General features: G+C 40.8%; 1 protein-coding gene across 1 annotated transcript in view; it reads right to left on the minus strand.

The window, feature by feature from the left end:
• Positions 1-5,352: 5,352 nt before the first annotated feature.
• The window catches only part of chsy1 (chondroitin sulfate synthase 1), a 58,817-nt gene continuing 37,152 nt past the window's right edge, over positions 5,353-27,017 (minus strand). Inside the window, exon 3 of the mRNA XM_041784727.1 lies at positions 5,353-11,347. Within this exon, the coding sequence (XP_041640661.1) occupies positions 9,755-11,347 (1,593 nt within the window). The 3' untranslated portion in view covers positions 5,353-9,754. The remainder of the gene's footprint in view (positions 11,348-27,017) is intronic.

The following is a 27,017-nucleotide window of genomic DNA, read 5'->3' on the forward strand; positions in this document are numbered from 1 at the left end:
ATGAGGGCCATTCAGAACATATGAGGGCCAATGTGAACATATGAGGGCCACTCTCCCATGTTTTTAGGAGTGTCTAGGTAAGGTCTAGGTAGGTGTCTAGGTTTATGAATGGCTAATTGCTAGCCTCCACCTGGATCTTCAGCTTCCAGGCTGACAGGGCTCTACTCCCTCTACACCAGTGGTGGCCACTGGGCCACTTGTTGCCCTCCTACACACTCAATAGTGCCCACAAATCAATTTCTTTAAAGTAGCGTTTGTAAAAAGTCTGACATGAAAATAGAAACATCACCATATTTATATGTAATGAGTTAGGGTCAGAGTTAGGGTGAAGGTTCACTGATTCTCCACGGCCATCTCTGAAGGTCGTGTTTGAGTTATTAAATATCAATAATTCACATCATTATTATTTAAACACCCATGCCTCCTTGGCTTTTGGATATTTGGTCCACCGCTGGATTAGGTTCTTTTTTTACCCCGCTGGCAAAGAGCGAGCTCTGAATCCCATCTGTGCCAATCCGTGCAGCACCGTGACTGTTGTGTAACTTTTTTTCAGTAATGTGAGCCACATGCTGCAAAGTTTAAAACCCTGACACATGATCAGTGCCACCAGAACAACTGTGTTTACCCTGATGACACGTCTGTTCTACGGCTGTAACAGACAGGAAAAAGTGTTTATTATACCAATTTAGATTCTTTTTGATATTATACTAATGTAACAGATACATTATAGAGATCTTACTGACGTGTTTGATAACTGCTTGTTTGATAATAACTATTTAATTACTGTGTATTTGTTTTAGTATAAACATCTTATAAAGATTTAACTCTCGTTCATCCTTTTTATCTTTTATATGAAATTGTGGCATTCTGGGGTCAGCGTGAATGCAGAAGTGCTCTCAGACTTCCATGTTGTTTTTTTAAGTTGAAGAAAATGGATGGTGGATATTTCTGGTTTTATTGTTTGCTGGAGGCCGATAAAATCTAACCACAGACTGCAGTCAGCCCCCGGGCCGTAGTTTGGACAGCTCTGGTTTGAAGTGCTGGGAGCGTACAGATGACCTCCTCACGCTCCGTTTGCTTTACGGCCTCACAGCAGACACAGAGCGGCGTGTTGACTTATCTCCGTGCTGCTTTATTGTCCCTGCAGGGCTCCCGTCTCCATCGCTGACAGGGTTACACCAACACGCCACAGAGGCAGTGGCAGCGAGATTTAAACCTGCTGAGGAGTGACAGGGACATCACTGCCAGATGTTAGGTTCAGGGTTGTTCTGAGGGATCCTTTCATAAAAAGGTTTTCGTAAAGTGTCGATGCAGGACTGAGGACTAGAGATGAGGTGGGGGGGGGGGGGGTATCACAGAGAAATGTTTTAATCCAGCGTGTTATAATGCTTTGCTTTGTTTTTGTGCTTGCTTCTGCAGATGTCAAAGCACTTTGTAAACCCATGTTTTTAAAGGTGCTATACAAATAAAGTTATTATTATTATTATTATTATTATTATTATTATTATTATTATTATCATTATACTGTCTTATCTCACTGATTTATTGAGTTAAAATACTGTTTCAAGATTAAAGAAGAAATAATTAAGACAATTTCAAAATATATACACTCTAAAAGATGACATCATCTTCAAAGACAAGGATGGAATGTTTTAAAAACTTTAAACGATGAAATCATCTTCAAAGACAAGGATGGAGTGTTTTAAAAACTTTAAACGATGAAATCATCTTCAAAGACAAGGATGGAGTGTTTTAAAAACTTTAAACGATGAAATCATCTTCAAAGACAAGGATGGAGTGTTTTATAAACTTTAAAGGATGACATCATCTTCAAAGACAAGGATGGAATGTTTTATAAACTTTAAAGGATGACATCATCTTCAAAGACAAGGATGGAGTGTTTTAAAAACTTTAAACGATGAAATCATCTTCAAAGACAAGGATGGAATGTTTCAAAAACTTTAAACAATAAAATCATCTTCAAAGACAAGGATGGAATGTTTTATAAACTTTTAAGGATGACATCTTTTTCACAGGCAGAGGATGGAATGTTGGTGAAGCTTGGGATGTTGGGGCCTTTTCCTGCTTTTCTGCCAAATAAAAGGCCATACCCATGAACTCTTGGAAAACTGGGAGGCACTGGTAAAAAGCAAGGGATTCTTCCTGTTCCACGCCTTTATATGGTTTTATTTTTAACTAATGATGTAATTGCTCCTTAAACGGGCTGGCAAACATTTTCAAAGGTTCCATTCAAGCACTTTTAAAACACTTTCAACCTGCATTTTCCAGCTTTTCCAGAACCTTTGAGCTGTGGTAAACTCTGTCTTTATGCAGATAAATTCAGTTAAAATGTTTTATCATGTAGAAACAGAAATGCTCTGAGGGACAGAATTATGTAGTAAATCTCCGTACAGATGATGATAAGGCAAAGGAATATTATAATATAAAACATTTATTTACCCTTACAAAACAGAAGAGATTTATCAATGAAAGTGATGAGCTGTGAAATCATGATCAGGCATACAGAGCCTTCAGTTTATCAGCATATTTTGTTTTTTTTCCTCAGACATATTTCATTATTTTATTGTGATGATGAAGACCCTCTGTTTATTTCTCAAGGCTTTAAAGCACCCATCCATACAAACCCTGAATAAAAGATTAACATTTAAAATATTTACCTTGTGCTAACTATCACAGTTATCACAGTGGATATCAACCGTTTTCTAACCATTTCCCATGTTTGATAAAACACCCACGTATTCATCAGGAAATATTCCCGCCCCGAAAACCAAATAAAGACAGACTCAGCGCCTGGTTTCTTCTTCTTCCCCACATTTTATTATGTCGTTTTAAATAAAAACCTGGCCCAGATGGACAGAGTTAAAAGGACAAAAATAAAGTCAAAGAAATAAAAGCCATCACTGCGAGGACGGCGCCGTCGTTCATCAGTCCGACGTTCAGCCATTCATAACGCTGACGGAGTAACAGTACCTGGAACACTCGCCATCGCTGCTCTGCACGCTCTGGACCAGCCACAACACTTTTTACCTCAACACCACGCCGTTCATGGCGCTCTGCCCACAGCCACGCCATCATGAACAGAGGCGGGGCTCTGCAACACTGAGCATCTCCATAATACAGACAGACAAGGACCCCGTTTACACCTCACACTAACACCTGTCCGGTCATTCAGATAGTGAAGGGTTAACAGGCTCAGTGGCGGCAGTCTGAGAGAGCTCCGACTGCAGACAGATGTGGTCTGGATGTCTGCATCCTGATTGGATCATAAACGTTGGTATATGTTAAACACCACCCCATCAGCTGATCTGCTTTATTCTGATTAGAGACAACGGCACGCCATTATATCCGTCCGTCCAGCCTCGCCGTTGGCTACTCTGCAAAGACGAGGCCAGGCTAAGAGCGTAGGGCTAATTTAGATTCCATGAGTCATGTTTCACTCTGGGCTCTACCTGTGCAAAGGTGGGTATCAAAGACAGCGTCCCAACCTTTTTGCCACGTCCTTCCTGTTTATATGTGGATTGTATCTAAATGATCAATAAATATCTGATCAGTTATTTTCAAGTCTGACTGCAAACAGCACACCACCTCTTTAGCACTGATTCAGTCTGATGTATAGAACCAGTGTCATGGTTCAACTGGTGTTGGACTGATTGGTGACACACTGGTTTCCAATCATCAATCAGAGAGAGACGTAAATATATGGACGGCGGCGGCTTGACTGACATTGTGACTCAACCAAACACTGTTCTAGAAACGGTTCTGGGAGGTGAGCGTTCAGACTGAGAGTCTGTGGGAGGTAAACATACAGTATATAAAAATCCTCCACCAGGGGGCGACGAGTACAGACCTCAACCAGCCCAGATGTCTACTTCCTGTTTTGAACTGAGGACTGTTCAATAGGACCGGCCCCTCTTAAGACGTATTTACTGAACAGACCACTAGTGTTTCGTTTTTTAGTCATTAATTTCTCACAATGAAGAGAAATGCACTAAAAAAGGCACTTCCACATTCATACTGGAAGCTAGGCTAGAGCTAGGGATGCACGATGCTGGATTCTCTCTGGTATCAGATATGCCGATATTCACCGTGGAGAGTTATTGGGGATTTTAGATGTCTGACAAAAACTAAATGACATTTTAGTCTGATTTTAGTCTTCTTTAAGAAAACTAAACTTACGCTGCGTTCACACTGCAGGCCTCAACGCTCAGCTCTGATCTGATCTTACTCTAAGTCAGAGGTTTAGACATCAAAGATCTAGTTTTAGCTGGTCTTAGTCTGGACTCTCTCATGGAAAACAGGTAGTGGAATACTCTAAGACAGAGTTTTAGCTGATGAAATTAACCCTTACACCCTCCTCGGGCATTTTTGGCCATTTTTCTCAACTTTTTTTAAAAAATTTGTGATCATTTTGTCAGTTTTACAGCTTGTGGCATGAATTTTTACAGAACTTTTCTTTCTAGTTAAATTTTTAAAATCCAACATGTTTCACTCTTAAATGTCATTCAGACTCTCTCAGTGAATTTTCTACCCTCTGGACACCTTCGAGGCGAAAATGTACACATACAAAAAACTGCTATTAAATCAGCATACATCAATATTTTTTTCTACTTTTTTTCAGAAATCTCTTTAACAACTTCAGACCTGCTCAAAACTACCAAACATTTAATCATTTTCAAGATTTTAACCCTATAAATGCCAGTTTGATTATTTGAAATATACATAATTTTTTAACACAAAAAGTCTTTTTTTTCCATAAAATTAATAGTGGAAAGATGGGGCTTTGGTGCTGATGAGATCCTTGGATGGGTCAAAGATTAGCAACAAAATTGATTTCATTGCTCTTGTATTTTTTATAATATTTCATAATATAACGGGCAAAAATAGAAGAATTTGGTGCATGGTCCTACAATGAGTAAATGGTTGAATCTGCTGGAATACGGTAAAAATGTCAAATTTCACTAGACTTCTTCACATTGAAATGCTGACATTAAAGAATGCATGATTTTATACTGCAGTGACAGTGAGATTAAAAAACCTGGTTTTAATGGAAGTCAATGGAGGCATTTTAGCCTCCAAGGTGTCCAGAGGGTATTTCTGACATTACGTAAAACATATTAATGCAATCAAATCAATTTTGTTGCTAACCTTTGACCCCATCCAAGACTCTCATCAGCACCAAAGCCCCATCTTTATACTATTAATTATATGGAAAATAATCCACTTTTTTTTTCTTTTTTTTTCTTGTTTTTGCAGAAAAAAATGAAATATTTCAAATAACCAAACTAGCATTTAAAGGGTTAAAATCTTGAAAATTATTCAATGTTTGTTAGATAAGAGCAGGTCTGATGTTGTTAAAGAGATTTATAAAAAAAAAAAGTAGAAAAAAATATTGATGTATGCTGATTTAATGGCAGTTTTTCTGTACGTGTACATTTTCGCCTCGAAGGTGTAAAGAGGGTAGTTAATTTGAGGAGGGCATAAGGGTTAACACTGGTCGGTCCAGGCTAGCCAGCATATCCTTGGAACCGCTTTCAACGTGAATCTGGTAGGTTCAGCGCATTTCTCCCTCATTATGGGAAATTTAACCCTAACCCTAACCCTATACTACAGAAGCCAATTAAAAACTATATAGCACAGGAATGGTCACTTTTTAAAGAGTATAGGCATTTCAGTGAAGAGATGGTCCATACTGTATCTTTAAAACATGGCGGCTAACGCTTGGAGCCTCATGTAGGGGTCATGTGACAGAAGTTCAGATAGGGCCGTGGTTACCGAGGTTACCGAGGTCAGGGAAAGGCTGTATGAAACAGAACATCACTGTTTCCTTCAAAAGCATGTTCATGAGGGGGAGAAGGCACTGCTAGCCTCTTAGCTCATCGCTAACTCCTCTCCATTCATTCTTATTGCAAAGGCTTCACTGCACACGGCATGCTAGGCTAGCTAGCCACGAGCTAAGCGACTGTGAATGGGCTGTTACCTGTATGAGAGGCGGACAGGTGAGTTCCTGTGGAATAACACACAGTGAGGAGGTATGAAGTAAAGTGCAGCCATCTTTGTATCTGAATGAGCACAGCTCAGCGTTAGCGTGAGGTCTAAACGGGGTCGTACATACGCACAGGCAGCATGAGACCTAAAGCAGACTGTGCAAACTCTTTGGTGACGATGAGTTTAAGAAAAAGGAACATTAAAAAATCTATCAGGTTATTACAATCATTCAAATATACAGATTTAACAGAGCGAGTAGAAAAATGGAGCCTGCAAATTCAATAAATTAGACAGCAAAACCATGATTGGAGAATATAAAATCCAGCAGTTGGGTTCACAAAAATAAAGAGAATAAAGGAGACAGTGTAACAGGATAAAAAAAGTGATGAATCAGTAAAATGAAGGACAACATTGTTCTGATTGGATGTGATCAGGTTCATTGATTATTCCCATCAGTCTTCAGTCACAATCAAAGATGTAGAAACGTTTGGAGCTCAGAGAGACGCTTCCTCTCCGCACACAGACACATGGATGTTTAAGGACCATCACGGTGATCTCCACTGAGGTACTACATTCAGGAAACGCCACCTTTTTAGTCTCGGGCCAGATTTTTACACCCTCCAAAATCAACCACAATTATTCCAAGAACATCTGAATTACCAACACGTGGATCTGAGACATCAGAGCTCTCAGCTAATGCTAACACATAAGGGAGAATGTCATTAACTGGCTAGTAGAGTTAGCTCTCACCATCATTTCAGCAGAAGAAATGATTCATAAAGACATCTTTTAGTTCATTAATGTTCACTTATATCAGTCCTTTCAACTTTATTTTGGGTTTCTCTTTTTGCCCTAAATCAGAGACAGCGGGGCGATGGGTAACATAGGAAAACATGGAGAGATAGCGAGGGAACGGCATGTAAGAACGGCGCCGCAGGTTGGATTTTAACATGTACCTCCTGCTTGTTACACCTGCAAACACAAACACACCATAAAAACCTGCAGCTGTTACTGTAACAACGCCACAAACGTACTAACTTACATTTGCAGGGATTTATCACAGGAAGGTAAAAATCATTGTCTCTCCACAAATGTAATGTGAACATGAAAAATGTAAGCTGTGGTCACTGTTGTTTGTTGTATCCTTTATACAACTGCCAGTGGGTTTAAGTCCGCTTAAGCTCAAGCTACATTAAAAAAAACACAGTTACGACAACATTTTTGTTCGCCATGAAACAGGAAGTAGTCTTTTCAGAGTCTTAAAACTGTTGTAGAGGCATGAATCTAACAAAAATTCATATGAAAAAAGGAGAGGATCGATACTAACTTTAGAAAACTGCTCTGATCCAAATGCGAGTAATTTACAGTTCATAAAGAGCTAAAAAAAAAACAATTCCTACAAACGGACAAAACGCCAAGGAGGGTACGAACTTTGAGACTAAAAAAACTAAATTTCAGTGGACAGAGATTTTAAGTTACTGTAAAACGATAAAACTGAGTGAACAGATCTTTTCATTATTCCTAATTTTGACACATTTTAATCTACTCTGCAATGATTCAAGGCTCTACCAGTGTTTTAAATGGGACATATTATGCAAAAACAACTTTTCTGGCTTTTCTAGCAAAAATATCTGCCCCTGTCCTGTCCACACTCCCCACGACATTCTCAGATTTCCCCCGAATGATGTCATGCGGGGAGTTGGCCCCGCCCCCCACATCCGTTAAACCACATCCATTTTCTGAGAGGGGCGTGGCCAGACTGCTCGGTAACATTTAAAGCCACAGGCACAGAAACAGCTGGTTCTGAGCAGGGCTGAAACAGAGGGGTTTTTAGACATGCAGACATCAATACTGGAGTGTTTTTACAGCAACAAACTTCACAGGAATGTTTTGGGGACCTCGGAGACCGATATAAACCTGTCTTAAAAGGGTAAAATATATGACCTTTAAGACTCTGAAAGAACTACTTCCTGTTCCATGGCGAACAAAAACTACATAACTACATTTTTTGATGTGACTTGAGCTTAAGCCGACTTGACCACAAAAAAGGGGACAATAAATAAACAACAATGACCACAAACATTTAGTTTTCATGCGCTTATTATATTTTAAAAATAAATCCCCAGGAGTGAAAAAATTCTTACACTTTTGCTGATGCGTTTGCAGTAGAGAACTGCTTTTACATGTGTGGTAAATGTGTTAAATTGATTGGATTGTGTTTGCTCTATTACGTTCATGGGCAGTTATAATGTCTGCAGGTGTAACACTGCTGGCCCCACCAGGGCCCCAAATTTGTTTTTAAGCGAAGAGAAGTCAGTTTGTTCACACCTTTGTCACTGGACATTAAGCCCTTCTTCTTCTTTGGTTAATGACTGTTAGTGACAGCCCTGTATGCTGTTAGTGCAGCAGTCTAAACAGGTGGAAATACTTAGAAAATATTAATAAGCGCCTGTTTGAATTTCCAAAAATCGTGAAAGAAATCAGAAAATCTTCCTGTTTGTAAATCTCCTTGTCCATGTCAACTACAAAAATATGGAGTCAATATTGTTGCAAAACTCAAGAGTAGAGCTGCACAATTAATCTAATCTAAAATTAAATATAAAATTATTTTTTAGGTTCCTTATCTTATACATTTTTCAATAAATCATTCTAAATTATAATGTACACAATATTAGATTTTATATAGCTGGGAAAAACTATCTAAAAGAAATACTGGTATATAATTGGGATCATTTTGGCTTATATTGCAAATTTTATATCAATTACTTAATTGAAAGGGATGATCATTTTTATGCAAATCTCATATAAAATAAGAAAAAACATACATTAGTAAAGCAATAATGTTTATCCTACAAAAACACGAATGGTTTCTTTGTGTGCACCAAATTTCTGCTGCAAAAAAAGTCTTCAACTGGTACTTATACACATTTCAAGTTAAAGAAATATCGCAACCTGTGCGATTTGTAAATAGCAGCAGGCCATATTGTGATTTAATCTGCGATTAATTGCCCAGTCCGAGAAAAAGAGTGGAGGAGGAAGTTTGATCATCAACGAAAGAACTAAGAACAAGGAGGAAGTCTAGAGCACAAAGGAGGTTTGGATGGAGAGACTGAAGACATGATCTCAAAATGTTAAAGGTGCCCTTAATTTTTGCGACAATATTGACTCCATACAAAAGTAAAAATATAAGCAGGGTGTTGTGTAGAAGTGTCGTTCTATGTTTTCTTATAATCCACTAAAGCCCTCTATATGAGAAACATCACATCATGCCGAGTAAATACTCTGTAAGAAGAGAGGAATTGGTTTTTAGCATTGACTGCTCTGAGGGCTCTGATTAGAAAAGCCCACTTGCTAATAAATATGGGGTTTAAATAAGCCTTGGTCCATAGATACAGGTAACAGGACCGCTCAGAGAGGACTGGCCTGGATCTCTTAGTCCACTCTACTTTTGAACTTTTTATTAAACTTCGACCCAAAATGTAAAAATGTGGCCCAGCAGTAAAAATAGCGGCGTTTTCCCAGTTAACCTCCCCCTTTGTGCTGACAGACGGGCTGCTGTTACCAGACTCACCAACGCCACGGTCAGTCTGTGGACCAATAAAGACCCAACAGCCCTCAGTAAGTTCATCAAGTGTTCATCACGTCATGTCTCATAAAAAAACGGACATATTTTCAAAATATATCCACGTGAAGTCTTTGATTTCAGTAAAAAATAAATTAGGTAGTGAGAACACCACGGTCTGGCTGCTCACGCTGTCCTTACCGAGCCGTTGGTGCTCGCCAGTCTCCTGAAGCCGTGGTCGTTCTTCTCCAGCCACAGCTCGGCCAGCTGCTGGGTGGAGCCGTACGACGAGGCTTTGGAGCCCAGACACATCTTATATTGCTTGGCTTCCAGGTTGGGGTCACAGATGACCGGGTGGTGGACGTGCACTATCCCCGTGTCTGTGCTTCTGAACAACCTGATCCCTGATTGGACAAATTTATTAAAAAGGTCTACGTCCTCCAGACCCCAGCCCTGGATGGAGGTGTCGAAGCCCCCGGCCCGCAGCAGGTCGCCCTTGTAGACGCAGACGATGCCGAAGCCGTAGTTCCTCCACAGGCCCGTCTTGGCGGTAAAGACGTAGTGGTTGTTGCTCGGGACCTTCCCGGCGTACACCACCTTGGGGTCGTACTGGCTGAAGATGATGGGGAAGTACGTCTGCTCTCCCAGGGCCGTGTTGGTGCGACATCGCTTCAGGAAGTCGCTGGTGAAGAGCAGGTCCACGTCGCAGTAGAAGAGCAGCGAGTCATTGGAGAAGTGCAGCGAGCCCACCTCCAGAGCCAGAGCCCTGGAGAAGGACCCGGACACCGTTTTGATCTCCATCTCTGCCCGCGGATACTTCATGTGGTAGTCCCTCATCAGCTCCACCTGCTTGACTCGCTCCGTGTTGTTGTCCGTGCTGAAGAGCAGCACCAGCAGCTTCACGTTCTGGTTGGGTATCAGGCACACGCGCTCAAAGTTGGTCATGAAGCGGACGAAGATGTCGTAGCGTCCAGACAGGGGGACCAGGATGTTGACCTTCTTCTCCTTCGGCTCGCCGTGGTCCTGGCCTGACGTGGCCAGCTTGAAGGGAACCAGCATCTTCAGGGAGTTGGAGAGGAAGGAGAGCGAGTCGGAATCCTGGTTGATGTGGCTGGCCAGCGCCGTGGCGTCCATCTCCTGCTCCTCTCTGAACTGGATCCTGCTGAAGGTCTGCTGGAGGTAGGCGTGGCGCCTGACGGGGACCGTCATGGTCTTTCCTTTGTGCTTCTTGTAGAGCAGCAGCAGATCCAGAACATACTCGGCGCCGTATAACGGATTCACTCTACGGTATCCGTACTGGATCTCTTTGAAGTCGATGACCCGGCCTCGGGTCTTGGCATTGGCGTTGATCATCTCCATCACCTGCATGATGATGTCATCCAGGGCCTGCCTCTGGGAGGAGTCCATCCCGCGACGAGGGGGCTGACCATCAAACGATGAGAAGAGGTACTTCCCCGTCAGAAACTCCCACTCCAGCACCTCCTCCCTCTGCCGGGGGTGGAAGCGCATGAAGGATGGGGGCACGCCCAGCTGGAGGTCCTCTCGGCTGGGCTCGGCCGCTCCGTAGCGCCCCATCTGGACGATCTCCCTGTGCAGCTGGATGGTGCGGTGGCGCAGGTCTGCGATCTTACGACTGAGCATGTAGCTGTGCAGGCGGTACTGGTAGGGCGGGTTCTTGTTGGGGTGGAGCGTGATGGCGCGGTGGATCTTACTGTTGTGGAGATCTCGGATGTAACCTTTCTTGTTGGGCTCGTAGTTCTCGTAGAAGAGCTGCTGCATCTGTGGAGAACACGGAGAACCAGGAAGTCAGAACACGTCCAACACGTTTATCTCTACAGGCTCAAATACATCGGTGTGCATCTGGTTATCAGCTATAAACAAAAACTCTGACGTCTTTATCATTTCCTCAGCAGTAAATACAGAAGTCCTGGCTGCCCAGTATCTGGTCTTTCATGAACCAGAATATCAGCCAACATCACGGATATGGTCTAAGGTCAGCGTGGTTTAAACAAACTTTCTAACTGTTTATTTTCTCATTTTCCATTTCTGCTTTATTGTTTCACAAAAAAAAAAAGAATAAAATGTTAATTTTACATCTTATTGCTTTTATATTTGGATCAAAGAATGCAACACTGGTGATGTAACATTCTTTTCTTTTTCACAAGACCTGCCCCAGGTCACACAAACGGGAAAAAGAATGTTACATCACCAGTGTCCTGTTCTTTGATCTTCCTTTTATGATCAGAACATAAAAGATTAAACTAACAAACCGTTCCCTCGTTTTTCTTTCCGATATTTGGTAAACAGTTTGATTCTTGATTCTCATTTCAAAATAAAAGTCAGTTGGCTATAAAACACCCTGACCATCTAAACTAGTGGTTCTCAACTGGTCCAGCATCAGGACCCACCACCAGATCCTTAACGATGACTCGTGACCCAAATCTCTGGAAGTTTTCAAGTGTTTTTGACGCTCTGCTCTGAGGTTTGTTAAGATTAGACTGGCATTTATTAAATAAGATCATGGCAAAACTTTACTGAAATAGTTTATACAAATGTCTTTTACAAATTGTAATAATTTCCCACAAATGAGCTATGAACATGAAAACTCAGTGTTTGTGGTCATTGTAATTTGTGTTGCTGTAGCATTTTTACAACTACCATTGCGATCAAGTCAGCTTAAACCCCCTAAAAACCTTCGAGGTACTTTTTCTGTTCGCCAGGAAACAAGAAGTTGTTTATCAGAGTCTTAAAACACTGGGAGAGCCATTAACGTTTGCATAGTGGATTAAAATATCAGAACAGTGATGTTAGGAAATTTTAAATAACATACAGAAACACAGTTCACCCAGTCAGTTTCATTGTTTACGATAACTTAAAATCCCCGTCCACTGAAAATTAGTTTTTAGTAGAGCTGTGAAAACTATCGATACGGCAATATATCGCAATACTTTGACATCTGATACAATATCGATAATTCAACTCTTAATATCGATTTTTTTGTAAAAAATAAGCCGAGTTGTTAGTAAAATATGACTTCTGCACCTCCACTGCGGTAGATGGCGCTGAAGAGCTACTCTGCTGTATGTCGCTGTGGCATTTCCTGTAGAAGCAGTCAGAGTGCATAGGTGAAAGGAGCGAACATGGCTGACAAAATTACAACACCTGCACAATTCAAAGCAGATGTTTGGAAGAGTTTTGGCTTCAAAGTTTAAACGGGGAACAACAACAGCAGGTTAAAGAAAGGAAATGCCGTTTGCAAGCTCTGTCTTGCTGCCGTGAAATATAGCGGGAACACCACCAACGTATTGTGTGGTTTACATATACATCATCTCTATATTTTATTTAGTTAACTGTAGAATATCGCAATATATCACAATATCATGATATCCTGATATATCGCGATACTATCGTATCGTGAGGTTCTTGCCAATACTCACCCCTAGTCTCAGGAAGTTCGTACCCTGTACGTCTAAGACACGGTAGCCAGCACAGCCTTGTCCTCAGAGTTTTGTTCATGTGAAGAAAATGTTTTCATCAGCTCTCTATGAACTGTGAATTACTCACATTTGGATCAGATGAACCCTTTCTAAGGGGTTAACTCAAGAAGAACTCCGTGGTTTTGAAGAATTTTCCAAAATTGACATCAATCTGGAAAAAACTTCCTGTTTCATGGCAAACAAAAACTACAACTACATCCTGATGTGACGTGAGCTTAAGCTGACTTGAAACCACTGGCAGTCGGGCTTCAACAAACCCTGAGCACAACTTTCATTTTCCATATTCACATTACATTTGTGGAAAATTAACAGTCACATATTATGCAAACATACAAACAACAAAAATATTTATATATTATATTAATATATCAAGAATCGGAACTCCCCCCCCCTTCAGGAAATAGGTGCTGAAACAAGCCGTTCTCAGATTTTCCCCTCATGATGTCATGTCTTAAAGAGGTAGAATACGTGATCTTTAAAACCGTTTGAGAGAGAGAGGGATTTTAATCTTCCTATAAACAAAATAAACGGCTGCAAATATAATAGTTAGGAGGGTTAGAGAAGGAAACCGCTGATTTATTTCTCATCTTTGTGGGATTATTACGGTAAAAGCTGCAGATCTGTATCACGCTTGTTCTTTATAACGCTAACAGGCGTTAACAGACGTCACATTGAGGATGAGTATGAGGATTGATGATGAAGACAGCCCCAGCCTGCTGAGCGATTCTGCTCATCACATGGAATCAGAGATATTCTGCTCTCCACGATTCCGTCTGCGTTGCCTATGACGCCGTTTCACGGCCGGGCTAAAACAAACACATTACTGCAGCTTTTCATCACTTCCTGGCATTCCTCCTGCTTTCATAACAGAATCTTTGTTCACTATTTGGATGATTTGAGCTCCAAACAAAGGAGCGTGAGGCGTGAGCAGCGACGCTGGGAGCAGAGTCCACGTCTGAGTGTTTGCCGGCTGCTCTCAGAGCCACAGACCGCATGTTTGTCAATCACAAGGTGAAGACATGAGCATAGATGGGAACCGCGGATTATACAGTTTAATTCAACTATGCAGCAGTGACGTACGATAAATTCACTTTCCAAACAAAGTCCTTTTTCTGATCCTCCTGGTCCGCTCCCATAAATGAGAAATGATCTTTGCTTTGACTTTTCCTGGTTACACACGGCGTTAATCATCTTTTTACCCGTCACAACACGCTTTAACCCACGTTTACCTTTCCTGACTAACCGCTCCTAATCACGGCAGTAAAACCAGCTGCTTCTGCAAGATCTGCATTGTCCTGCCAATGCAGGCCTCTAATTTAAGCTCCAAGTAAATTCAACAAAAGGGAAAAAACTTTGAAAAGGTACAACTTAAATAAACACGCCACCTTCTACAACCTAACCACAGACCGTAGAAGGTGGACTACTGTGGTCTGTCATGCTGCCGGGTCTTTAAAGGCAGTGTCTGACGGTACACGACGCGACCCAGCATCAGCGACAGAATCCGCCTCGTCTGTTTTCAGAGTTTAACTCCGTCGCTCTGGTTTATGCCGCCGCTCACACAGACGAGGGCGAGGGACAAAGTCAGCTGGTAAAAATCACAGGATGCTGCTGGTTGCTTTAAATGGGAGGGATAAGAACAGGAACCTCAGACGACGAGAGTCGGGTCACTTCCTGTAGCGGGCGGAGGGGAAGGGTCGGCTGTTGCAGCCATGTTGGCGTGCATTAGCGGTATTAGTGGGACAAAGGTGAGCGTGTTTGAGGTCGGCCCGGCGTGGAGTGATGCTGGATCAGAGCTCAGACCGTATCCTGCAGGGTAACACCAGCACTCATCAGCTGACGGTTAATTGGCCAGGATGTTTATGTCTCTCTCCTGCAGCGTCGCCATCATTAGCACGCTGCATCATTCATGACCTCCTGTCTGTGCTCACCTTTGAAGCTTACCACTCATTAGTGCAATTTTTTCACACTCGTCGACCTCGTCCCCTTCGTCTAGAAGCCTGTCCGGCACGGCGAAGACGGGGGCCCGTCTACGTTACGATAGAGCGGGAATAATCCGCCATAACATCGCTGAAATCAGACGCATCCTGTCAGAGCGAGGCAGAAAACTGGATTACTGTGATTCTCTGTCACCACGCTGCCCTCACATGGACCGGGCTAGAGGCCGCGAAGAGAAAGAGCCTTGAATTTAAAAAGGGCGCCAATCAAAAACTCCATAGACTGTGAACAAAGAAGATAACACTGATAACAGCTGATCCGTCATTTTCTATCGCTATTATTAACCATTCACTACCGTCTCAAGATCCATGCGACACAGCAGCTACGATCCACGCCAGCGGTTCTCAAACGGTGCCGCAAGGCGCACTAGTGTGTCTTAAGGCAAGTCGAGGTGTGCCGTACAATCCGTTATTACTACAACTTCATGGAAAGTCCTGTAACCAGGCCTGCCCACAGATCTGGACCCCTAAAAAACCCCAGAGAATGGGACCTCCCACGTTGGGATTTATGGATGATATCAGTGTATGTACCCTAACCCTAACCCTAACCCTAACCCGATCAGTAGCATTGGTGCTAGCATCCTGGCTAACAGTTACCTCATTAAGAGCTGGAAAGCATGGCAAGCCATTATCGGGTTGAAATGATTAATTCATGCTATTTTTAACCAAGTTAACCAATTTCTCTACCCATTTTGCCACTTCCTTTTACTACTTTTGACCCATTTTTGCCATTTTTTAAAACTTTTTGCCACATTCCACCCATTTTAGCTACCTTTTTGCTGAATTTTGCAATTATTTGGCCACTTTTTCCCATCACTTTTAACCCCTTTTTACCACCTTTTAGCAACTTTAACCATTTTTTGCTACTTTTCTGCCACTTGTGATCTATTTTGCCAACTTTTTGTCAACCTTTGCCCACTTTTGCTTGTGTTTGACCACCTTTTTTGCCCAATTTTGCCCTTTTTTTATCCCTTTCAACTCATTTATACCACCTTTTTACAACATTTAATCCTTTTAGGCCACTTGTAACCCACTCTTGCCATTTTTTAATAAACTTTTTGCCACATTTCACCCATTTTAGGGTGAAATGTGGCATGTGGTGAAATGTGGTTTGCTGAATTTTGCTATTGTTTGGCCATTTTTTCCCCATCACTTTTAAGCCCTTTTTACCACCTTTTAGCAACTTTAACCATTTTTTGCTACTTTTCTGCCACTTGTGATCTACTTTACCAACTTTTAGCCAATTTTTGCCATTTTTATCCCTTTTAACTCATTTTTAACCCCTTTTTACAACACTTAATTCTTTTAGGGCACTTGTAACCCATTTTTGCCACTATTTTGACACTTTCAACAAGTTTCTGCCAATTTCAACATATTGTTTGGACACTTTTAACCAATTTTCTCCCATTTCTGAATTTGTTTTGCCAGTTTATGCCTAATTTTGCCACCTTTAGCCTACTTTTGTATAGGGCTAGGCAATTAGTCGCAAATTAGATTAAATCGCAATATGGCCTGCTGCAATTTTTAGATCGCAGAATGTGCAATATTTCTTTGACCTGAAATTTGTGTCAAAATACCAGGTTAATACTTTTTTTTTTTTTTTTTGCAACACAGACATTATGCATTATATATAATGCAATCATTCTAGTGGCATATTTTGAGAATAGTGTACAAAAAAAATCACATTTTCTTCATTTTTGTATGTTTTTCTTCTTAAATATGAGAATTATATAAAAATTATTATTCCCTTTAATACAACAATTCATATCCAATTAGCAAAATAAGTCAAAATCATCTCAGTTAGATATTTTTCCAAAATTGTTCAGCCCTGGTTTTTATCGATCGTGTTGCTACAGCATTGAATGAATTATTGATTATTTTTGTTTGAAAATACATGAAATGAGGAACTTCAGAAATAATTGCATATCAAAGCACAATTGCAATATTTGGTAAAACAATCGCAATTAGATTATTTTCCCAAATTGTTCAGCCCCACTTTTGCCATCTCCATGATTCCCTAGTTGGCTGGGCCCCAGAAAGCTCTCCCCTTAATCTCCCCTTACAGGCCACCTTGACTGTAACATTTTTTAAAAGTCTGTATTGATTTAAATATGGTGTGCCTTGAGATTTTGGCTTAACCTTAGGTGTGCCTTGGGCAAAAAAAGTTTGAAAACCACTGATCTATGCCTCCATCAGACCACCGACAAACACACAAGGATTAGAAGAGTCATTGAACTTACAACAAAAATGGATATTTGATCTAAGAAAAGCCATACTCTATTTTATATTAAAATATAATAACCCTCCCTAGTGTAGGCAGTTTCTAAAAGTAGTATGGGAGGTAGATCGTCCAGGTATCAGGACCCTCTCCTTTAGAATCATCTACCCATAGGGTCTCTCTTACTTCAGGCTTTAAACATTCCTCTTTGATAAAGCTAAGTTAGGACGGGCTCAGGCTTGGACCAGCCCTTAGTTAAAATGCTATAGGCTCAGACTGTGGGGGGCCTATATGCTGAGCTCCTCTCTCTCTGTAGGTTTTCCCGTCCCGTTAATGACACCACGGCTATTATCTGAGGTCAGTGACTTTCTTGAAGCAAACATGGTTCCTTGGCTTTCTTTACTTTAGATAAAGTTTATCTAAAGTAAAGAAAGGAGCCTAACCCGTGTGTTCATGAGCAGAGCATGCATGCTGTGATTTTAGTCACTGTTTACATATCATTACACTTATCCAAACAGAGAGTAATGATGCCAATAATGTGCAAATAGAGCCTTAAATAAACACCATTCACCACGCCAGTACTCAGATATTTCACATCTCTGCATGGAAACACTCTCAGGATGGACGAGCAGACCGTGGATGTTTATGAAATTCTATAAAAACACAAAAGAACAAGCAACATACCAGCCAACAAGAACAGAGTACTGCTAGTGTCATCAAATGATTTTAAAGGACACGCTGGCATAACATTTACACAGTAAATCTGGAGGGGTACTGGTTAGACTGGAATGACAACTGGGAACCTAGATTGGCCTGCATGTAGAGGCAAAAATTCAATGTTTCATGAGCTTTAATGGATGAAATCATCTTTCTGAAGCTAATAAAGAGCTTTAATGGATGAAATCATCTTTCTGAAGCTAATAAAGAGCTTTAATGGATGACATCATCTTTAAATAAAGGCTTGAATGTTAATAGACATCAAAGGATGACACCATTTTCAATTAAAGGCTAGAATGTTAATAGACTTCAAAGGATGACATCATCTTCAAATAAAGGCTAGAATGTTAATAGACTTCAAAGGATGACATCATCTTCAAATAAAGGCTAGAATGTTTATAGACTTCAAAGGATGACATCATCTTCAAATAAAGGCTAGAATGTTAATAGACTTCAAAGGATGACATCATCTTCAAATGAAAATGGAATGTTAATAGACTTCAAAGGATGACTTCATCTTCAAATAAAGGCTAGAATGTTAATAGACTTCAAAGGATGACTTCATCTTCAAATAAAGGCTAGAATGTTAATAGACTTCAAAGGATGACATCATCTTCAAATAAAGGCTAGAATGTTAATAGACTTCAAAGGATGACATCATCTTCAAATAAAGGCTAGAATGTTAATAGACTTCAAAGGATGACATCATCTTCAAATAAAGGCTAGAATGTTAATAGACTTCAAAGGATGACATCATCTTCAAATAAAGGCTAGAATGTTAATAGACTTCAAAGGATGACATCATCTTCAAATAAAGGCTAGAATGTTAATAGACTTCAAAGGATGACTTCATCTTCAAATAAAGGCTTGAATGTTAATAGACTTCAAAGGATGACATCATCTTCAAATAAAGGCTAGAATGTTAATAGACTTCAAAGGATGAAATCGTCTTCAAATAAAGGCTAGAATGTTAATAGACTTCAAAGGATGACACCATCTTCAAATAAAGGCTAGAATGTTAATAGACTTCAAAGGATGACACCGTCTTCAAATAAAGGCTAGAATGTTAATAGACTTCAAAGGATGACACCATCTTCAATTAAAGGCTAGAATGTTAATAGACTTCAAAGGATGACACCGTCTTCAAATAAAGGCTAGAATGTTAATAGACTTCAAAGGATGACACCATCTTCAATTAAAGGCTAGAATGTTAATAGACTTCAAAGGATGACACCATCTTCAATTAAAGGCTAGAATGTTAATAGACTTCAAAGGATGACACCGTCTTCAAATAAAGGCTAGAATGTTAATAGACTTCAAAGGATGACACCATCTTCAATTAAAGGCTAGAATGTTAATAGACTTCAAAGGATGACACCGTCTTCAAATAAAGGCTAGAATGTTAATAGACTTCAAAGGATGACATCGTCTTCAAATAAAGGCTAGAATGTTAATGGACTTCAAAGGATGACATCATCTTCAAATAAAGGCTAGAATGTTAATAGACTTCAAAGGATGACATCATCTTCAATTAAAGGCTAGAATGTTAATGGACTTCAAAGGATGACATCGTCTTCGAAGGCAGAAAAAGTGTTTGCAGTGAAGCTCTGAATGTCAGGGTTTTTTTCATCTATTTTTACCGAATACTTTTCCATTGTTGGCAACTTTTGAAAATATGGGTGGAACTAACAAGAGTTTTCCTCATTTCTTGCCACTTCACTTTTCCAAAAGTCGAGGAAGGAGAGCCAACTACAGGAAAAGATTGATAGTATATCTGTGTTTTGATAATGATAGAAGAATGATATAATAAATGAGCTACCTTAATATTGCCATGCCTTACATGTCATTTGAAGAGTTATTGATATCTTTAATATCAGTTTCCAACCCTGATGCGTTAAACTCCACCGGTTCAATGTGTTATCCTTGAAAGTAAAGTTTTTGCTGTAATACTCTTACTGTCTCTAATGATGTTTTGTTCATAACCAGCTCTACAAAGTTGGTTAATCAGATGTTTGAATTTCCAGAAGAAAAGGCAGTCTTAAATAAACAGAACAATCGAGCTTCATCAGAGCGGTGTACGCCTTTAAAAGGAAGATAAACCTCCCTGCCAGCAGTCAGCTATCACACCTGTGCACGTTAACGTGCGTTGGTGTTGCTGGTACCTCATGCAGAGTGAGTGAGAGGGCAGCCTGGCGCTCTGCGGCTGGTTTTAATCTGCAGACAAAGGCAGAGGCGTTCTCAGAGCTTGCCATGCTGATCTAATTGGAGACGGCATTCTGCTCTGCTAATTGGCTGGTTGTAAACAAGGCAGAGCTGTCCAAACTCATTTCTCACCACACCTCCGACAGCGCCACAGAGGAGCTGGGAGTGATGGGGTGGGTCACATGACTCCATCATTATCAGCTCTCTAAGGCCGGCCCTGAGGATCTGATGTGGCCCCCCATGGATTGGGGGGTTGGGCAAAGTTGAGGTGCTGAAGAGTGGACTGGGAATACGATTATTAACGGCTCCTGATGGAGGCAGAGAGGCTCTGAGCAGGGATCAGATCAATCAAGATTGATTTTATGGTTCAGATCAGAGAGGCTCAGCCAATCAGAGCAGACCTGGAACCATCACAGACCAGATGATCCAAACATGGCAGTGACCATAAACACCACTCTACCTCAGAGCCCATGACATCCAGCCAGGACTGACTGGATTCTGGAGGTCAAAGGTCACTCACCACTGGCTAGATGAGGTCAGAATAGAGATATAATAGAACCGTAATGACATTAACTTGTGATTCTATCCTGTCATCAATACACAAACATAAATCTTACAAGCTGGATGAACTGCCCAGCCCAAGCTGACAGTCTGTGTAGGACAAATCCCAGCGTGTTTAACTCCACAGAAGATTAATAACATGTCAATTCAGATTGTTGGAGAGCCTGCAGATGAGTCGCAGACATCCTGAAGGTCCGACTGTGAATTCTTCTGATGAAGAAACAAACAAAGAGCAAAAATGTCAGGATATGAGAGAGACAGCCGGCCGGATATGAGAGGAGATCAGACCGCGAGTCTACGGAGACGAGCTGGAACGGATAGATTTTATTTTAGAGAGCATTTTAGACTATTTTTAACTTGTAGACAAATCTGTAAGATAGTAGTCTGAGTCCATCTCTGGTTCTGAAGAGTTCAGGCAGACCGCCCCTGAAACTTTCCTCAGGCGTACAATACGACCCCGCTGATTGAGTCTGGGCCGCCAGCGTCAGACCGCTCAGCTCAGCCCACCTGAGTTTAGTTTGAGGCGTCCGTTAGATAGAAACACTCTAGAAGGTGAATTTACTAATCAATAACTCAACAGTTCCACTCATAGTCAGATTCAGTAGGGCTGTGCTGGATCAGGTTTTATTATTCTGCCTCATTCTGCTCCGTACTAGAATCATAAAAATGGATCACTAATGAAGCATGAACGTCTACAGGAAGCTGCTGTTCTGTTGCTGTACCTCAGTCCTGTCTGGGTCTGCGGTCTATGATAGACCAGGATTATTCTGACATCAGCTGTTCATCTCTTCTGTGGTCCAATCAGAGCATGTGTTAAATGTGGAGTAGTGATGAATCATTCCCATGATCCCCTGCTACCCTGGACTTCATTTCCTCTTATAGTTTAGACTGAGAGCCCCCTGGTGGTGGAGCCGACATACTGCTGTAAATCCAGTTGCCCTGACAGAGGACTGGTCTGATCTGATGATCTAATGAAGAGTATAATCACAGTGTAGATCAGCATGGGGAAGGATGTGAGCTCGTATTACGGCTGATGCTGAAAGCTCTCATAAAGGAGGAATGTGGCCGCGCTCCTCTGAGGGTCGACTCCAGGCTGAAGGAAGCAGAAAAGAGACTATTGTTTCCTCCAGGTGCTCCCTCTGTCCAGATGTCTTCATCCAGTCAGGATCCCAGGGAGAGATGGGAGACACAGACTATAGGGCTCTATTAGAGCTCTACTGATGGTCTAATGGCTATATGGTGGTTCTATTAGAGCTCTACTGATGGTCTAATGGCTATATGGTGGTTCTATTAGAGCTCTACTGATGGTCTAATGCCTTAAGAGAGCTCTATTAGAGCTCTATGGTGGCTCTTTTAAAGAACTATTAACGCTCTATTAAAGCTCTACTTATGCTCTATTAAAGCTCTGTTAAAGCTCTATTACAGCTTTATTACAGCTCTATAAAAGCTCTATTAAAGCTCTATTGTAGCTCTATTACAGCTTATTAAAGCTCAATTAAGCTCTATTAAAGCTCAATTACAGCTCTATTAAAGCTCTATTACAGCTCTATCAGAGCTAAATTACAGCTCTATTAAAGCTCTATAAAGCTCAACTACAGCTCTATTAAAGCTCAATTACAGCTCTATTAAAGCTCTATTACAGCTCTATCAGAGCTCTTTTAAAGCTCTCTTACAGCTCTATTACAGCCCCTATCAAAGCTCTATAAAAGCTCTATTACAGCTCTATTACAGCTGTATTACAGCTCTACTGTAGCTCTATTACAGCTCTATAAAAGCTCTATTAAAGCTCTTTTAAAGCTCTATTAGAGCCCCTATCAAAGCTCTATCAAAGCTCTATTAAAGCTCAATTACAGCTCTATTAAAGCTCTATTACAGCTCTATCAGAGCTCATTTACAGCTCTATTAAAGCTCTATTAAAGCTATATTAAAGCTCAATTACAGCTCTATTAAAGCTCTATTACAGCTCTATCAGAGCTCTATTACAGCTCTACTGTAGCTCTATTACAGCTCTATAAAAAGCTCTTTTCAAGCTCTTTTAAAGCTCTCTTACAGCCCCTATCAAAGCTCTATAAAAGCTCTATTACAGCTCTATCAAAGCTCTACTTAAGCTCTATGAAAGCTCTATTACAGCTCTTTTCAAGCTCTCTTATAGCTCTGTTACAGCTCTATTACAGCCTCTATCAATGCTCTATTAAAGCTCTATTACAGCTCTATAAAAGCTCTATTACAGCTCTATAAAAGCTCTATTACAGCTCTATTAAAGCTCTTTTACAGCTCTATGAAAGCTCTTTTAAAGCTCTATTACAACTTTATCAAAGCTTTATTAAAGCTCTATTACAACTCTATCAAAGCTCTATTAAAGCTCAATTACAGCTCTCTTACAGCTCTATCAAAGCTCTATTAAAGCTCTATTACAGTTCTATTAGGCTCAATTACAGCTCTATTACAGCCCCATTACAGCTTTATCACAGATCTATTACAGCTCTATCAAAGCTCTATTAAAGCTCTTTTAAAGCTCTATTATAGCTCTATGAAAGCTCTATTACAGCTTTATGAAAGCTCTTTTAAAGCTCTATTACAGCTCTATTAAAGCTCTATTGTAGCTCTATTACAGCCCCTTTACAGCTTTATTAAAGCTCTATTACAGCTCTGTCAAAGCTCTATTAAAGCTCTATTACAGCTCTATGAAAGCTCTTTTAAAGCTCTCTTACAGCTCTATTAAAGCTCTATTGTAGCTCTATTACAGCCCTATTACAGCTTTATTAAAGCTCTATTAAAGCTCTATCAAAGCTCTATTACAGCTCTATTACAGCCCCATTACAGCCCCATTAAAGCTCTATTAAAGCGCTATTACAGCTCTATTATAGCTCTATTACAGCTCTATTACAGCTCTGTTAAAGCTCTATTAAAGCTCTATTACAGCTCTATGAAAGCTCTATTACAGCTCTATTAAAGCTCTATTATAGCTCTATTACAGCTCTATAAAAGCTCTATTAAAGCTCTATTAAAGCTATATTACAGCTCTATCAAAGCTCTATTAAAGCTCTATTACAGCTCTATTAAAGCTCTATTACAGCTCTATTATAGCTCTATTAAAGCTCTATTATAGCTCTATTAAAGCTCTATTATAGCTCTATTACAGCTCTATGAAAGCTCTTTTAAAGCTCTCTTACAGCTCTATTGTAGCTTTATTACAGCCCCATTACAGCTTTATTAAAGGTCTATTACAGCTCTATCAAAGTTCTATTACAGCTTTATTAAAGGTCTATTACAGCTCTATTACAGCTCTATTGTAGCTTTATTACAGCCCCATTACAGCTTTATTAAAGCTCTATTACAGCTCTATTAAAGCCTCATGATTCGTCATGGTAGTGACTCCCTTCTCCACCACCGCTGAAGAAGATGAACTCTCATTGGACCACAGTAAGAGCTCACAGTATGGCGCTGTCTTTGACCTAACATCCAGAGTTTCCATAGCAACGATCAATAAGCTTCCTCCAAAAACTCTGATTACTGTGGCTTTGAAAACTGTTGGATATATTTAAGGAAAGGAGCCTGATCAGTGATAGATTAGGGGTCCACAGTGTTATCAGCATGGTAGTGATGAACATATATCAGCTCAACAGTTTGAGGTCTGGTCTACATTTATAGATTGGTACAGATATTGGCTAAATATTGATTGGCTATCAGCAAAAATACAAATGATGCATTGCTACTCTGTAACACTGTCCTTTTTACAAAAATTAGCACTCTCATTAAAAATTGTACGTGTTTTTCCTTTAAATTCTTTGTAGAGTTCAAGCCTGTAGCAGGAAGTAGAGTGATCACTTTCATCATCAGCACACGGAAGTTTCTGAAGAAAACACGTCATCTAACCAAACGTGTTGCAGCGAGTTGATGGCGTGTGGGCGCCCGGCGCTCATACTATCAGCTCTGCATCTAACTGAACAGGAAAACCGCAGGGGGCTGCGATGATCTGACAGAACTAAAGAAGAAGAAGAACTTCCTGTTTCTTCACTTCTGTGTGAATGCTGCTGAAGTCAGAGTGAGTCAGCCCGACTTAGCTCTACACCATCACACCTCTGAACAGCCAGACGACCCTACTAACACTAACGCTGCTCCAACAGGTGTACTCAGACCAAAACCACCTGAGTACTGACACAAGGACTAACTCTATATTACAGTACATGGATCTGAATACAACAGCCATTGCTGGTGGAACCTCTGCAGCCACAGGGATGGACAAAGTTGTTTTTTTTAGAACATTTTGACCTTTGTAATGAGAGATTTGTCACATATCCAAAGGCTGCCATCATTTAAAATAGGCTGAGAAAGCTCTGGAATGCTAAATGGTATTTCCTGACTCATTTCATGAATGTCTAATAATATCCACATATCACTGATGTACATACGTTCAGAACTAATCCTAAACACCTAGAGACAACTGTCCTCAGGTGTCCCCATAGATCTGCACAGCCGTCAGTCAGCGACTAACGAGGCCAAAGCTCAGATTAATTGGCCGTCCTCTAATCCTGATTGGCTAAATCAGTTTGCTTGGAGGTCAAACTGAACGTGAGCATAGACGAGAAGTTTGCCATCGTTGTTCAGGAAGATTATTTTAGATTCCAGCCTATCTGACAGGTCTACTGTGTCCACTGTTTGGAATGAAAAGTCTGCTTTTATTTTGAAAGACAAAAAGGAACTTCTTGATCATCTGAAGGTGTGAAAGAAACTTGTGGGAACATAATTTTTCTAAAGAAGGATTAAAGAGCCACTTCATCAAAGGCAAGGATGTAATGTTTTATGAACTTTAAAGAACAACATCATCAAAGGCGAGGATGGAATGTTTTATGAACTTTAAAGAACAACATCATCAAAGGCGAGGATGGAATGTTGGTGAAGCTGGAGATATCGGCAGCTATTTTCCCTTCATTTTTGCCAAATAGTAGAACATAGTTGTCAACTTTTGGAGAAGTGAGTGGGATTGTTGGTATACCCGTTTCTGAGTAATGATGTGTGGTTCATGTTCAAGCCTGGTCTTAGAGCCGGCTTTTTTATATAAATGACAGTAGCTGGCTCCTGTTTGAGAGCCAGTGTCCTTTCCTCCTTTTTTATTTAGTCCATATTTAAAATGAATAGATGTTCTGGAGCCCAAAGACTGGCATTTTTACTTGGCTTAGCCAAATGTTCCAGACCTCTAAAAAGAGAGAGATTTCCCATCACAATGCCGGACATCAGCTGTGGAAACAGAGAAGTTCAGGGTTTACTGTGACGAACTGGACTGAACCAAACGTATGCGAGTGTTGACTGACTTCAACCTTCAGACTTTCGATCTTTGTCAGATTTTTTAAAACTTTTTTCTACTTTCAGGGCTCAGGAGTGGCTTTTGGTTGTTCCAGTTCGACCAGTTGTCCCAGTCATTAACAGCCACAAACTTTGGCGTCTTGATAGCTCCTTTCTATGCAGAAATCACTTCCTGTCCCTATCTGGAGTTCTCGGCTGTGATGTCAGAAGGCGAGGTGCCACAGATCCCGCCTCGAGCTGCGGTGTGATCCTGACAGGGGCGGATCCTGAGATGACATGAAGGCTGGAGCTGAAATTAAAAGCTTCCATAGACGTGAAGGAAAACATCCCAATATTGGTTAAATTCTCTCTTTTTTACTGCTGTAGGTAATTATAGAGCAGCTGTGGGCAGCAGCATAGCTGTGGAGGTCTTCAGAGCAGCACTTAGAGAGACGCCCAGAGCTCAGGCTCAGAAAGTGAAGGTTCAGGCCTGTAATCTTCAGCTCAGCCCGCCTTTAACAATCTGTGAGCATAAATCTAAGAAGGAGGAGTCTGACCCCGTTTACACCTCACACCAGCGATCTCCAAACACTGGCCTGTGGGCCAAGGCCGGCCCACTAGTGACCTTTGTCTTCATTTGGCCAAGGATTAACACCTCTGCTGGTCGTGATCATGATAAATAAAAGTAAAAGCATTATTACAGGAACTCATTCATGCAGTGGGAGACACAGAAACCCACCAGCCCTCGGCCTGGTAATCCTGACGCCCTCATCATAAACTTACTGTGCCTCACATTTACATCCATCCTGCTCATCTAGAGGCCAAAAGGTAAACCTCAAGATGGACTGAAAATATTTTGGTATCTGATAGCTCAGACTGCATACAGAGGCAGCCTGGGATGTCTGCATCTGGACTGGTTATGTAAATATTGACATGTATTAAAGACCGCCCAGTCAGCTGACCTGTTCTGCTGTACT

Source organism: Cheilinus undulatus, linkage group 1, assembly GCF_018320785.1.
Source record: "Cheilinus undulatus linkage group 1, ASM1832078v1, whole genome shotgun sequence".
Taxonomy (NCBI): Eukaryota; Metazoa; Chordata; class Actinopteri; order Labriformes; family Labridae; genus Cheilinus; species Cheilinus undulatus.